At 42.7% G+C, this 14,816-nt stretch overlaps 1 protein-coding gene across 7 annotated transcripts in view; it reads left to right on the forward strand.

The window, feature by feature from the left end:
- Positions 1-14,816, forward strand: part of SMARCA2 (SWI/SNF related, matrix associated, actin dependent regulator of chromatin, subfamily a, member 2) — a 191,005-nt gene that overhangs the window by 162,455 nt on the left and 13,734 nt on the right. For all 7 annotated transcript variants that reach the window (XM_061200381.1, XM_061200378.1, XM_061200379.1 and 4 more), the window contains 2 exons: positions 12,628-12,733; positions 13,223-13,324. In XM_061200381.1, the coding sequence (XP_061056364.1) occupies positions 12,628-12,733; positions 13,223-13,324 (208 nt within the window). The remainder of the gene's footprint in view (positions 1-12,627; positions 12,734-13,222; positions 13,325-14,816) is intronic.

Genomic DNA, 14,816 nt, shown 5'->3' on the forward strand with positions numbered 1-14,816 from the left:
CTTTCAGGATGTAATTAGTTTGCAACTGGACACTTGAACTCATTTGAAGCTTCTTGATATGCTCTATCGACTCTCCTATCAGTAGCTTTTGTTCAACATTTATTATGCCTCGCTTTTCAAATCTGAGCGTCGTTCACGTTCCCGAAGAGTCTGGAAACAGAATATGAGGAGGTCATCGCCGCCTCCTCCCCCTCTGACAGTTGTGTGAAGACTAGCAGGAGTGTACTGCGAGCATGGGCCCCGCTGTCTGCAGAGGGTCTGGACTTCAGGTGCGGCTCTGAGGATGGAGGCGGGAGATACCTGCCTGACCCTGGCACACGGTGGGGCAGCCAGGGGTGGCCAGACGGCTCCTTCCTCCCTGATACCTGATGCCCTTCAGGCTCTGCTCTCTTCCCGGAGGCTAGACTGTCTTCTTCTTGCCTCTCATTTTAAGAAACACTGATGACTTCCCTAGGAATGGTGGAAGGCCTCAGCTTCTTCTGAATCTTAGCTCTCCCCACATTGTAGAAAATCATTCATTGATCCTGGAAATATTAATTGCATTATTCCCCCCTTCTTTCCAGCCCTGAGGGCCAGAGGGTAAAAAAAACTCATGGTACTTAACCTCCACTAGCTCGCCATGCGGTAGAGGAGATAGCCCGGATAGTACTGAACAGGCAGGTGGCCTGGGGGATTCAGGGAAGGCGGGGTCACGTGAGCCCCTTATATAGGAATATAATAACATTATCTTGAGTTTATGGTCTCTTTTGGGGGGGAAAAATATATATATATATATCATATATATATATATGCTATATATATTTTTATATATATTTACATATATATGAGAGAGAGATATATATATATCATTATCACTGCATTTACCTGGGAAAAGAGAGCCGGCATTTTACCTCATTACATTATAGTCCTTTCTAAGGACTTGGGAATACTGCAAACCTAAGGACTAAGTGGACTTGTTTAATTCCTGTACACAAATTCCTATATACAGATGGAAAGTCATTTGTAGCATTTCCCTCGTTTTGAGTAAGACTGAGCTACTGTCTTAAAGGCCCACATATAGTCAACCCATATTCCAGAAGGGATGGGCTCTTACTTTAAAAAGTTGCCTTTTCTTATTCCAATATTATCTCTCCAAAGTGCTTTACCTGAAGCGTATTTAGGTATTTATGATGTTGAAGGCTTTCCCTCAGTTATCATCATCCTGAGTCTTCCATCCAAGATGGGCTAATCACACCAGTGTTCACACTGTCTTTTTAAAATTGATTTGTAGTAACATACATTTTGAAAGCCAAATCCGTACCATCATTTAATATGCTTTTTTGTTGTGTTTGTACTTTTTTTCAGTCAGATTGCTGAGCCGTGTAGGTCTGTCCCCACTTACTCCTTATCAGAATCATTCGAAAGCATTCTGTTGGAATTTCCTTTGATCAGAGCCTTCCTTCCCCGATGAGGTGTAATCTCCGTTAGTGTCAGATCATAGAACCATGCCCACGTCTCTCTCCAGAGTATTTGCAGTATGTCCTGTAACATGTCTACAGAATGCTCTTCACTATCACACATTCTGAGACAACATGGTCTATTTCAGCTTCGGTATCCCCTTGGTTAACACCGTCATCAACTCAGGGTCCCCAATGTGTTGGGAGAAAAGTGGTCCCAACTCTGTGCCTTATTCCTAACACGCCCTTACATACAGAGTTTCCTCAGCATTTCTCCCAGGCCCTCCACCACTTCCGGGTCCTCACCCGCTGTCTGCATCAGGTCCTTACCATCGTCGCTGGCCGTGCCTGGACGGCTGCATGCTGCCTGCTTCTCCTCCTGCCTCTGATTCATGGATCCCCCTCTTGTCAGTGGTTACTTAAGAACTTTCAGTAACTTCTCATTGCCTACCCGATAGCGACCAGACTTCTTACCGTGGGAAAGGTAGTCTTCCACAACCTGGCCCCAGGACCTTCCCAACTTCATCTTCCAACGCGCAACTCTCCCTTGTATGTCAGACATTCCACCCGATTCTCTGCTTTTCCAGTATCGCCTGTACTTTTCGCCTCGCCACTCCTGGATTTATGCTTTGCGCCTTCCGTAGTGTCTCCCGCTCTCCCAGAGCACGGTGGGTAAGGTCTCTGAGGAAGGACGTGTAAGTGGCCAGACGTGGGCTGTGTATACCGATGGCACCGTCTTGGCCTGGAGTAAGATCTGGAGGGGATGGAGGGATCTCCCAGGGCGCGACACAACTCTCAGCCGCGTCTCTGCCACCACACAAAGGAACGCCAGCGGTGCAGTTGCAAAATCCTCAATGGAAGAGGCTTCCCTAGAGGCCTGGAGAAGGGCCAGAGACCTCACGTGGTGGTTGTCATTTCCAGTTGAAGATCATTAACTTGGTGATCTGTTGGAAAAGAATGGCGGTCAGGGAAGGAGAGCTGCCTACCTAGATGGCGTTCAGAAACCAGGTTAGGCTGTGCTTCGGTGCACCCTCTGTGTGCTGGCTGCTGTAACAAAGCACACGATCCTGTTTAGGGTTCACGGCCATTTCCTGAGGTAAGTAGTATTCCCACTTTACAAGTGAGCAGCTAGACTCGGATAGGCTGAAGCTACATTCCTAAGGTCACCCCCTACCCCCGCCAAACAAACGCTGCCTGTCCGCCACTGCTTCTAGAACGACGGATGGAAACGTGTGGAGGGAAATGAGACAGAGTAACAGGCATTTACGCGTTCGGGAGAAGCAGGAAACGTCCCCAGTAATCTTCCCAACAGTCCCCCGAGGTTGGCAAGGCAGGTAGGTGAGGAGACTGAGGCTTGGAGCGTGAAATGAATTACCCGAGGTCACCAACCTAAGAGGAAGGAGCTGGGCTGGGACGAGGACCCAGGTCTTCTGACTCTAGTGTTCTTTCTACTCTACCACAGGTGTAACGTGGAGAAGGTGCCCAGTAATTCTCAGTTGGAAATAGAAGGAAACAGGTCAGGATCTGTCTTGTATTCCCGGGTCTCTAAATACAGGTATCCCTTGGTCCACCAAACAGACTGATTCCTAAAGACTCGGCCTTTGGAAGCAAATTTCTCCAGTGGCCTCCTGACCACCCCTCCTTGGAGTGGGAGATGGAGGCACAGATATTCTCAAACACCTGTCCTAGCTTTTGAAGTTTTTGTGCTGTGTTTTAATTTGGGCGTGTCCATCCTGTAACTGCACTCCTTACAAAGGCATCAGGAGTCACCACTGAGCGGGACGGTCCCCCCAGCATCACTCGGCCATGGGTTTCTGTTGCTTCCCCCTGCCACTTTCAGCGCAGCTTCTGTCTTACGTCCCACGGGCCTCTTAACTCCATGCTGTCTTGGTTTTGAAGCTTACTGAGAAGCACCTGGGGTGCCGCGTGCACGTGCCTACCCTGTCTGACGTTGTGGAGTCAGTCACGTGTGCAGAGGGTCTGCGCACCAGGTGGGCTTCAAGGCGTGGCTTCTGGGCTTACCTGTCGTGTATGGTCTTAAGCATCCTCGGGCAGCTTGTTTAACCTTTGTGTGCCTCTGCTTATGTCGAGTGGAAAGCAGAAGTGTTTTTTTCCTAGAGGTTTTGCGAGACTGAGACGATGTTAGTTGAGACGGAAAGAGGGATGTGCATGATTTGCCAGGGTTAGGAGTTGTTATTAGTATACTGAAAATAACATTTCTTTCCCCCTTTTGGTCAGCCTGTACTTTCAAAAAAGTATCGATACAGTACTTTGCCATCCATATTCCACTTTTGTCAATTCACTCAATGACATCCTTTTTGGCACTTCTTTCCCCACTAGTATAGGATCCAGTCTAGGGCCAGGAGGCTGTGTCCTGTATTTCAGAATAAATACCATCACCAGTTGTGGCCTTCCCTTTTATATAGGGAGATTAAACGTGGGGGTGATTTGTACCCACCCATATCTGTGCCGAGGTGAAACTTGTGGGCAAGGTTGTCAGTTTTGGGTATTTCTTATTATAAACAGTGAGCAATCCTGGAAGCCAGACACACAAACCATACTGTGTACTAAGAGGCATCAAGAATGGTGTTCTGTTTTTGCCATTACGAGAAAGAACTCAGTCTGGATTCGAATTTTGGAACTGAAACAAGAAACACTTGACTTTTTGCGGCTTGAAATAATGAACTAACAGGGTAAATCTTTCCAACTCAACCATGTAGAAAGGAGGCTTTATGGTCTAAAAGGCATGATATAGGCTAAACGCCCAGCGCAGTGAACAAGGACAGGCATAAGCTCCTTCACCCATATCCCCTCTTCCATCAAAATAATCATGTGACCATGAAAAGTGGATTAATAACTTTAAAGGGTATTAGGAGCCCCCAATGTCAAGCCTTGGCTTTCTGAGGGGACGATATGACCATATGTAGTTAGGATCCACATAAATCCTTTTACTGAAGACACATTTAAGCTGCAACTTCCAGAGGCGTAGAAGGGACTTGATGTTTGCTTCCTCAGGACTCTTTGGAGTCTGTCTGGTCCCATACTGTCACATACGCTTCTTCTCCCCAGAAACCCGAGTTTAAGACATGTTGTTCAGAGCTTGCCTTATGATTAATTTTTAAACATTCTTTTAAAAAAATCCCTCCATGTGTTCAAAAACACTGAGCATTTTCTATGTGTCAGTCTCTGTGTAAGTATTGAGAATGGGGGGTGGGGTCGGGGGGGAATGAGTAAAATAGAATGCCTTAAAGCATAGTTGGAAAGAGTTATATGAAGGAATAATGCACATCTACGGTATGAATCAAGTGTACATGCCAGGTGGAGGGTAGGAAAGGGGAAAGCAAAGTCAGTCGGTGGCTTGTGGGAGGAGTAGAAATCCCCCAAGCAGATGGGGGGGTGGGCAGAGGCAGCCAAGGTGCTGAGACCCATGTGTGTAGGCAGCCAGGGAGGAGGTATGGAAAAGCAGGACCCCTTCTAGAGACCACACGTCTCTCAGTATGACTGGGTCCTCATGTGCAAGGGAAGAGGGGCATAGCATTGGACATGGCGATGGGGATGAAGGCGAGAGAACAAGTACTCAGAGAGAGGTATGATTGACAGGACTTAGGGCAGACCAGATGTGAGAGATGGAGGAGAACTTTTTAAGGATAACTCCTGGTTCTCTGTCCTGAGTGGTAAGTGAAATTTACATTTACAGAAATATGGCTGAAAAGAAAGGTGGCATGTGGTACCCAGCCCTACATACTCCATCCCAGGAAATCTAAATTCCCTCCATGGCTATTAACAGCCCTTAATGTCGTGATTATGTTGTTAGTACTGACTGTCCCTTCAGGACCGGCTAAGAAGCTCTTATAGTCAAAATTTAGTTTTAGCAACATCGGCACCAGACATTCGGCATTTCTTTAAGTGGGGGAGGGAGGTTGTGACCGGATCTCAGGCTCAAGCCCCTTTGCATTTAATTAGATTACAGAGAAATTGCCATGAAATACAAGTGTGACCAAGTGGATACACTTAGAGAATCTTAGTTGTAGGTGAAGAGCCTTTCTTCATCTATTCTGTTTGGATACTTAGGGCTCAGCGACAGGGTTGGCTGTCTATCTTGTGTACTAGCAGTGTGGGGGAGTCAGAACCTCAGTTGATGTCCAGGGTGATGCTTCCCCAGAGTGTGGTCCTCAAACTCTAGTCCTGGAGCTTCTTGGAGAATTCCCAGCGTGGTTAGAGGCTCTGGGAAGTTCTGTGTAAAGTAGCCTGCTGAACTTTGTCTAACCCAGCATTCCCCAAACTCATTTGACCAGTGAAGCCCCCTTTTCAGGGAACACTATTAATAATCCATTAAGCTCATGTTTCATGGAGCACGTATTGGGAAATGCTGACTTAGAGCTCAGAAGTTGCACTTAGTCCAGAGAGAATCAGCTCAGGGAAATGTGGATTCTAGAACTTTATTTTGTCCTTCTTAAAAGTATTGATACTTTCAGATGTGTACTGGAATAAGCTGCTTTGACTCCTAGTGACTTGACACTTATTAATGATGCTCAGCCAATTTTACCCACGTACAGCAGGTGGGCAGCCCACAAATAAACGTGGTCCATCTGCTTTCTGAGGCACAGAAAGCCTCCCCGAGGCTTCCAGCATCAGCCTGGCCCAGGAGCCCAGGGTCTCTGCCTCTCAAAGCTTCACGACAACCAGCATAAATGACCTCTCTCTGAGGGAGGGGAAGCAGTCCCAGCTGGAAACAGCAAAACTGATTTTCTTACAGGGCTGATAAACTGTCTTCGTAACCACTCTCTGTCTTTTGATTTAGAAATGGATTGCTCTGAAAGAGGGCTGTTATTTGGGCATAAATGTTCTTGTGTATTCATGGGAAAAATATCTGCCTTGTTCCTTTAGAATCATACCTCCTATGTCTTCCTTAAGAATTTCCTAAAACGGCCATTATAGGAAAAAGCAGCACTCAGGGTGCCTGCTACGACACACACACCCCTTTGACAAAGTGACATTTGGGATTTGCAGCTCAGGTGGAGAGGCAGTTGATTTTGTTTGCCTGCAAAAGCTTTGTGATTTTGAGTTTGATCACAATTCAGCCAAAAGCTCTGAAGTCTTTTTTTAACATTACGAAGTTAGAGACCCGGGGAAAGACCGAAGGACAGAACATTCAGTGGAAGGGAAGGTGTGTCCTTACCGTTTGAAAGGAAGGCATCCTCTGAGTCACTTCCGGGTCTCCAAGATGAGGTGACAAAAGCTGATGAAACGGCGTCACCATTGTGTCTATCACATTGAGACAGGTAGACACTTAGGATTCTGTACCTCTACCTGCTATGATGAAGTGTCGAGTGAGAAAAAGAGGAGAAGAATCTAGGCGTCCCGAGTCAATATTTCTAAAAAGTCAAGTGATAGATGATAAGTCTTCTCAGTCATCTCCTCAAAATGCTTGTCTAAATAAACAAGTAAATAAACAATACTCCCTGAATCTCATGTCCAGGTCATCACCTCTGATTTGCAGTCATAAGTTCAATGAGAGAATTCTGAAGGAATAAATAGGAACTTCATACAGTAGATTCTGTTGGTTGTAATATAGTAAATAAAAAATTTATGGAATTATTGTTCTATTATTCTATTTATTTGGCTTTATATGGGAGAGTTAAAAGGTGCCCGTTGATGAACTGTGCTGTTTATGGTGATATAAATAAAGGTCGGTCGTATGCCCTCGGATGACATTTTTCTGGGAAAAATCAAATTAGATTTTTGACTTATAGCATGTTTTCAAAGAAGGTAACCCATAAAAGTGTTTGAGGCCTACTTTATTTATGGATGACAGTATGGTTCCAAATTACATTAGATTATAAATCTTCATTTTGTTGAACAAGAGTACCTTATTATTAATGTTTATTTATGCTCTGGCATTTCTCCTTCTGGTCCTTAGTTCATGCCCTTTTAAAAACCTAGTTGAATGTGTATTGCATTTACAATTTGATATCCTGTGGGGTTTTGTTTTTGTTTTTTTTTTCCCATTGAATGTCATAATGAGCATTTTTTCTGTTTTTTAAGGCACATACTTTAAAAATACATAATTTTAGATTCTAGCATTCCATTACTTGTTTTCTTCCCCCAATTGTTTAACATTTTGGCTGCCTTAAATTATTTTAAATAATGCTGTGATGAACATCTTTACATGTACATATAAATATATATATATATCTTTATCCATATTCCAGCCTAGAGTAGATTACCAACAGGAAAACCATACATCAGAGTGTGATTACATTGAAGACTGTTGTTAAAGCCTTGCTGCTTTTCTTATTGAGCTGAGCAAGCCCTTTAAGCCTCCTAACATGGGGGCATTTACCTTGCATAAACCTGATGTAACCTCATTTTGGTTGATAACTCAGGCACATTAGATACCTAGTCCTTAACACAACCCTTGGGGTGATTTTTACAGCTATCCATCCCATATCAAAAGCAAGTCAGCCCACATCCCATACTGTTTTGCTATTACATCCTATATGCTTCAAGAAGCTGGGAAGTCAGATTTCCAAGCTTGTTAGGAATTATCAGTATTGTCAGTCAATACTCAGTAAGACTCTGATGAGAGACCTCAGTAGAGAATGCAGAGTGCGGGTACTCTGACACCTATTCTGTGACTGGCTCAGGTTTCTGGGGGCTTTCTAGATATGCAGGGTGCTACTCAGGTCTAAGTGCATTTTGAAATGGTATTTATTAAGCCCTATAGGAATCTGACCCTGAAAAAAAGACACGTATTCACCTACTGCCCTCCAATGCTAACCCAATTTTTATGGGTTTTTTTCCCAAAATGATTTCTTATGTTTGATTCCTTTAGGACTGTAATAATTTTCTGTAAAACGTTTCCAACTACAAATGGGTGTTGTAAATCATGACGTAATTTTCTTAAGGAGGCAAGATAACCACATTTTTATATTCATTAACTAACATAAACAAAACCTATGTCAGCTTTAGTTAAGATCACTTTTCCAGGAGTATCCATTAGGAGTTCTTGTCAACAGATCAGCTTTGGCAGGTAAAAAGACAAATCATAAAGCAGCCAAAAAAAAAAAAAAAAAGGACTCTCAACCAATATTACGAAAGACATACTGGCCAGCATTTTAAAGGAATAGGTTTCTAAGCTAGTATTACAGTCTTATGCACTCTTCCAGCTTTACCTAAACTGTAATCAAAGGTAGAGCTGATATTTATGTGATATTTATAATGTCTGTAATCATCATTTTAAAGTCACAGTAGTATAGATGTGAAATTCTTGCCATTCGGTTTGTGGAGGTAATGGGAGAAAAGTTGGTTCCCAGGTGAAGCATAGCAAAGCAGATCTTGTGTGTGTGTGTGTGTGTGTGTGTGTGTGTAAGCTGTACATGCAGGGTTTGCAAACCACCATTAACATAGTGGCATGTAGGGCTTTTCCATCGCATACACCATGACAACATAGCCAGGTGTCCCTTTGCCCTTTCGTCTCTGTGGAGTGGAAATGTGTTTGCCCACCAGCACCTGTAAACTCTATTAAGTGCAGTGGGTTCCTGTATATTTGTATTTTAGGTTATTCTCCTCGCCCCCAACACCCTACGTCTTATCAGGGTCACGTTTCTCGTTGTGATAGATCGTTGTATGAAATCAGACCATTTTGGAGGAGGGAGACAGGTATCACTTTTGTCATGGCAAACAGCACACTTTGAGATAACAATTTATACTTAGGCCTTAAATGTGTAAAATGACATAATGGAAAATACCTTGGGGGTAAGGATAAGCATTTCAACAGAAATGGAACACCTTTTGCAAACCATTGTACAATTAGTCCATTGTTCTGTACTAAAAAAAAAAAAAAAACTTCCTGGCAGTGAAAAACAAGTATTTGAAAAGGTATAATGAAAAAGCATTTGTGCAGCTTAAGTTTGAGAAAGAAATGCCAAGAATTCAAAACTCTGTCAGGCTGCTTCACTTCCTTTTGCTTATTTACCTTTTTTTTTTTAACCTTTAATTTAGGGAAAAAATAAGTTACCGTAGCAACATTAGCAAGTGGTCCTGCTACCTCAGTGCATTTTGTAGGTTATATAAAAGCTGGATGTCCTCCAGGACCACCTGACTTTGCCTGCCCAGGGTCACCATCAGAACTATCCCCTCTGATAGAGATGGGGGAGGGGTTTTGACTGCATGTAAAGTGTTCCCACACTCTGTGGAGGAGAGAAAAAAAAACAGCATGCATAGAATTAAGTTCTGAGCAGCAACGTACCAGGAGTTGTTTAATATTGAGGAAAGTTGGTTTAATATTGAGGAAAACTTCTTCCATTTCTTTTTGGAAGTAGGGTTCTTGATCCTGAATGGATAATGGAATATTTGAAGGGAGAAAAGGATAGAGAATGTTCTAACCGTCGAGTGAGAGGTGGGTCAAGCCTGGAGACTTGGAATTTGTGATAAAGGGGGGATTGGCCGCGGTACTTGGGGGTACACAGGAGAGAGGCTATTCTGACCAGAAGAGTCAAGTCAGCAGTACAATCAGGGTTTACAGAGGAGGAGCTGAGGAGGGCTTCGAAATCCAGACCGAGGTGTTTGAATGGAGATGGTTCCAATGGAACCACGAGAAGACTTCCTTACATGGCATCCAAGTCCTCCTTCAGCTCAGGCCCTTGGTTCTTAGCAGGGGGAATAAAGGAAGTGAGATGGGAATATTAAGCCATGGAGCCTTTATTTATTTATTTATTTATTTATTTAAGATAGTAGTCATCTTTTCTTTTTTAAATTTATTTATTTATGTATTTATTTTTGGCTGTGTTGGGTCTTCGTTTCTGTGCGAGGGCTTTCTCCAGTTGCAGCGAGCGGGGGCCACTCTTCATCGCGGTGCGCGGGCCTCTCACTATCGCGGCCTCTCTTGTTGCGGAGCACAGGCTCCAGACGCGCAGGCTCAGTAATTGTGGCTCACGGGCCTAGTTGCTCCGCGGCTTGTGGGGTCTTCCCAGACCAGGGCTCGAACCCGTGTCCCCTGCATTGGCAGGCGGATTCTCAACCACTGTGCCACCAAGGAAGCCCAGCCTTTAATTTTTAAACCGAATAAATTTTTGTCATTTTACAGTATTGGCCCCGAGTCTCAGAACATTCACCTCTCTCCTTTGCGAGCACAGATAACTCTGGACTTGTCTCCTTATAGGGCCTAGGATTTCTGCGTCCTAAGAACAGGACATCAGACCAAGATTTTTTCAGCCATTTTGCCCCTGTTGGAAAGAGCTCTATCACATTCTCAGTGCAAACTGCTTATTTCTTATTTCACCAGTAGCAGAGATGAAATTAAGAGTACGTCCATCACAGGTGTACAAAGCAAAGATGTACTTGTAATCCGTCAATAGAAAAATGACACCATCTGTTGGCAATGCAGAAAATGACACTAAAGATGTCTTGGAGGGTCAGGTGTTAAATCCAGAATCACAAAGAGGTCTGACTCTCTGTTGCTAGGGTATAAAGAATGCTAATTATAAAGAAGTCACTAATACAAATAGAAAAATGAATATCTATAAATTCCTCTTATGGCCTTTCAGAGATTCATTTACAGACTGGTGAAATGTTTGTATATTTAAGTCTCAGAATGGGAGAAAGAAAAACAGACCAGAGATTGTGGCCCTATGTTGAAGGTGATAGCAAATGAAACAGTTTTTGTCATATACTGTGTGGTATAATTTACGGCAGTACAAATGCATTTCTCAACCTGGAAGGGGTGAGGGGGTAGGGGTGGCGGAGGGTAAGAGAACACCTTGGTTCTTGCCATGATAATCTTAAAATCCAGTTTCCTATTAAACTGCAGTCTTCTTATGCCTCTTGTGTTGGCCCCCGGTTTTAGTATTCATGAGGCCCATATATGCATTAAAAAATAAAATAAAACAAAACACTGACCCAGCATCACAGAAAAACTCGCCCATCCCTTTGACAGGGTTTTCGGTTAATTTATGCAGGCCCCTTTGCACTTCAGCATTTTCCCCACTGGTTGCTAGGCAACCATTTGAGTTACTGCGCATGCCTTTTTTATGATAAGTGTCATTATGATTATTTTTTAATTATATGACTGGGACTATAGATTAAAACAGCATATTGTCACTTATTCTCTGCCGCTGCTTCTAGCATTCTCACACACTCCTAGAATCACCTTCCAAAATTTACATGGCAGCGATTTATGGGGTTTTTTTGTTTTGTTTTGTTTTTTAATATTTCTGCCTTCACAAAGGAAGTAGAGATGGCATCATAAGGGAAACGAGATTTTTGTGAAAAATGACTGTACTGTATCTCCAGAGCTGTTGTTGATCTGGATAGGCTGAGTCAGATATTAGGGTCCTGAACCTAAATTATGAATATCTGGTTCCTTTGACCATGTCTGCTTCTAACATTAAGTGATGTTAAATGCTTACATTGCTTTATAGTCTGTTTCTCAAAGTTACAAAATGCTAAGCGTTCGTTGCTATTAAATGTGCTTTCAAATAAAGCTACCATGAATTTGCGGGGAGGGTACAGCACTGATCCCAGGAACATGAGGCAGCCACGCTTCCTAAATATGTTTGTTCTTTTCAGCACAAATGACTCCATACACACAAAATGAAGTTAGGCAAGATGAAGGGGTTCCACTGGCAAATGATCATAAAGGTTTGTGTAGTTCACAGTGTGGAAAAATGCCCTAAGAGGAGTAAGACTGAAAAGATAGACAGTCCCTGGTACATACGAAAGCTTTTCATTTGAGTTTCCAGAGTATATTCTAACATATTATTTTCGGAATATAAAGTGGATTTGAAAACAAAGGGATATGGAAATAAAGTCAGTATTTTTTATTTTTTATTTTTTTTAACCAACTCAATTACTACTCATTTAGAAATGGAATTTTTGGTGGAATGGGACACTTGAAATATTTGTATCAAACTGAAGAGAGGTTCACTCTGAAAGAGAAATCCACAGTGGACTTCCCATATGTATGACAGAAGTGGAGATCTACTGGTATTCTAATGTGATTTTGAAGTTAGCACTGGGGACATTAATCTCCCATATAGTTGTAGGATTTTCTTTGATTTGAAGAGCCCCATGTTTATATGCGTGGGATGTCATTTGCTTTTTTGACATTTTTCTGAAATAAAATACAAGTTTTTCTCTGTAGTGCATGATCTGTTATGTTTTTGTTCGTTTCTCCCCTGCCCCCCTACAGTTCAGGGCGACAGCTCAGTGAAGTCTTCATTCAGTTACCTTCAAGAAAAGAATTACCAGAATACTATGAATTAATTAGGAAACCGGTGGATTTCAAAAAAATAAAGGTAGATCTTTTGTTTACAAACTTTATTTTTTAAGTAAATAAAGTAGAAGTGTAAATTCATTGAAATGATTACAGTTAGGACTTGACAGTGGTAACCTATCTGACTGCCACTGACACCCATCCAGGGCTCGGCACTAAAAAGGTCGGGATGTTCTTGTGCCTTTAAATGTATGTTATTAAATCAATATACTGAGAGCTCGTATTGATTATATTGCATTTTATTTAAAAAGTTTCAGACTCCTTCCTCAATCCCAGTGCTCTTCCTGGTTCCCATCATATGCTCCTTACTCCCCCTTATAAGAAGGAATACGCGTGGGAGGGTGGTCTCTGTTTATGACACCCCCTGGAGTTGTGTAGTCCCACCTCCCTGGCAGGACTGTCTACTGGGAAGACAAATGGAAAATCAGGCTTTGTTAACCAAGTAATGATTGTTGTATTTCCACCACCACCCTCCCCCACTTTCCTCTGTTTTATCCAAAATTTGCATCAGGAAAGAATTCGTAACCATAAGTACCGAAGCCTGGGTGACCTGGAGAAAGACGTCATGCTTCTCTGTCACAATGCTCAGACGTTCAACTTGGAGGGATCCCAGGTGAGACATGTTTAACCTTAAACATGCTTGTGTTCTTTTAAGTAAAATATTTCATTTGCTACCGTCGCTACTATCCTGGCAGAAGAAAAGGAAAAATAAAAGCCTATATTTCCATGCTACCTATGTACGTCAATTGAGGCTTTGGCATTTTCAAATTAATGCCAGCTCCTTTGTACCATAGCTATGCTAGTTGCTACTTGTGCTTCCCTTAAAGGCTTGGCTTTTAATCAGAGGAGGAATTTAAGTTAATAACTTAATGTAATGCTTAAAAGCTAGAGGTACAGTTTTTGCATTTATAGAGATGGTGTATTTGGTTATATTTACCTTGGGTTTTCTGATTGTAAACTTTGCATCAGGAGCCGAAACTGCTGTTTTGTTTTAAAACAAAAAATATATAGAAAAAATAACCACCGCCTCTAATTGTTACAGAAATGCTTTTTATCAGGTCAATTGCAATTCTCTTTACTCCCCTTCTCTGTAGTTAGCAAGTGTAAGAGTCTGTAAGTAAGTGACACTATTAAAATAACTAAGTTGGCGGAGGACACTTTCACTTAATTACACCTCAATTCCACTCACCTTATGTAGGGACTCCCCTTTTCCTATCTATGCTCTCATACCCATGAGGCAGAAAGAACAAGAAGAGAGGTCAGTGTGTCTGCCAGCCAATGCAGAGTCAAGCCTCTGTCCAGATCGGGCTTTTTTTATCTTCATGTCAATTCCAGTCACTAGATTGGAGAATGTGGGACTCCTCAGAATGTGCCTTGAACAGACCATACCTTTCCAGTTAATGGGGGTTAATAGAAGTATTATTTTGACCAAAACAATAGATCGTGAAAGCAAGCCTTTTTCAGAGAAATTTAAGGTGAAAACTAGGAGGCAGAGAGTAAATACAAGCGTCAACAAGGAAGTCTTTTATGAATGACCACTTACAGTTAGTGGATAGATTTGGGGGTTCCTTATAGGACTGTGGCAACATTGTGATATACACCCCATCCCACAGCCTCCCTGTCTGCCAACACCCACTGCCTCACCCCTGAACTGGGGTGACAAATGGCCTCTTGACTGGCTTCCCTCCGAGGCCCTCCTGGATGCTGGCCTATCTTTCTGTAACCACCTTTTTATCCTGTCCATCATCTACTGCCCACCAAGCTTCGAGCTTCCCCATGTACTGTTAAATTCTAGAATGAATTTAATCGCCGTAGTTTGCTTTCTAAAGTCATACACTAACTCTTTGGCCTCATTTCCTGCTGTTCCTCAACCTAAACAGTTCATGGTCCAGTAACAGTTCATGGTCCATAAACACCGGCTTCCCCAGATACACATGCAGTTGTAGGAAAGAGTATGAATACAGAGAGAGCCTTGACGTCGTCACAAGATAGTAACATCGTCCCATGTCATAACCAGGAAATTGGCAATGGCACCATCCCGGATGCATCTTTTTTTACTCTTGCCACCCCACCTTTCTCCTTGCTCTCCTTTTCTAAAAAGGCCC

This window comes from Eubalaena glacialis, chromosome 9, assembly GCF_028564815.1.
Source record: "Eubalaena glacialis isolate mEubGla1 chromosome 9, mEubGla1.1.hap2.+ XY, whole genome shotgun sequence".
NCBI classification, from domain to species: Eukaryota; Metazoa; Chordata; class Mammalia; order Artiodactyla; family Balaenidae; genus Eubalaena; species Eubalaena glacialis.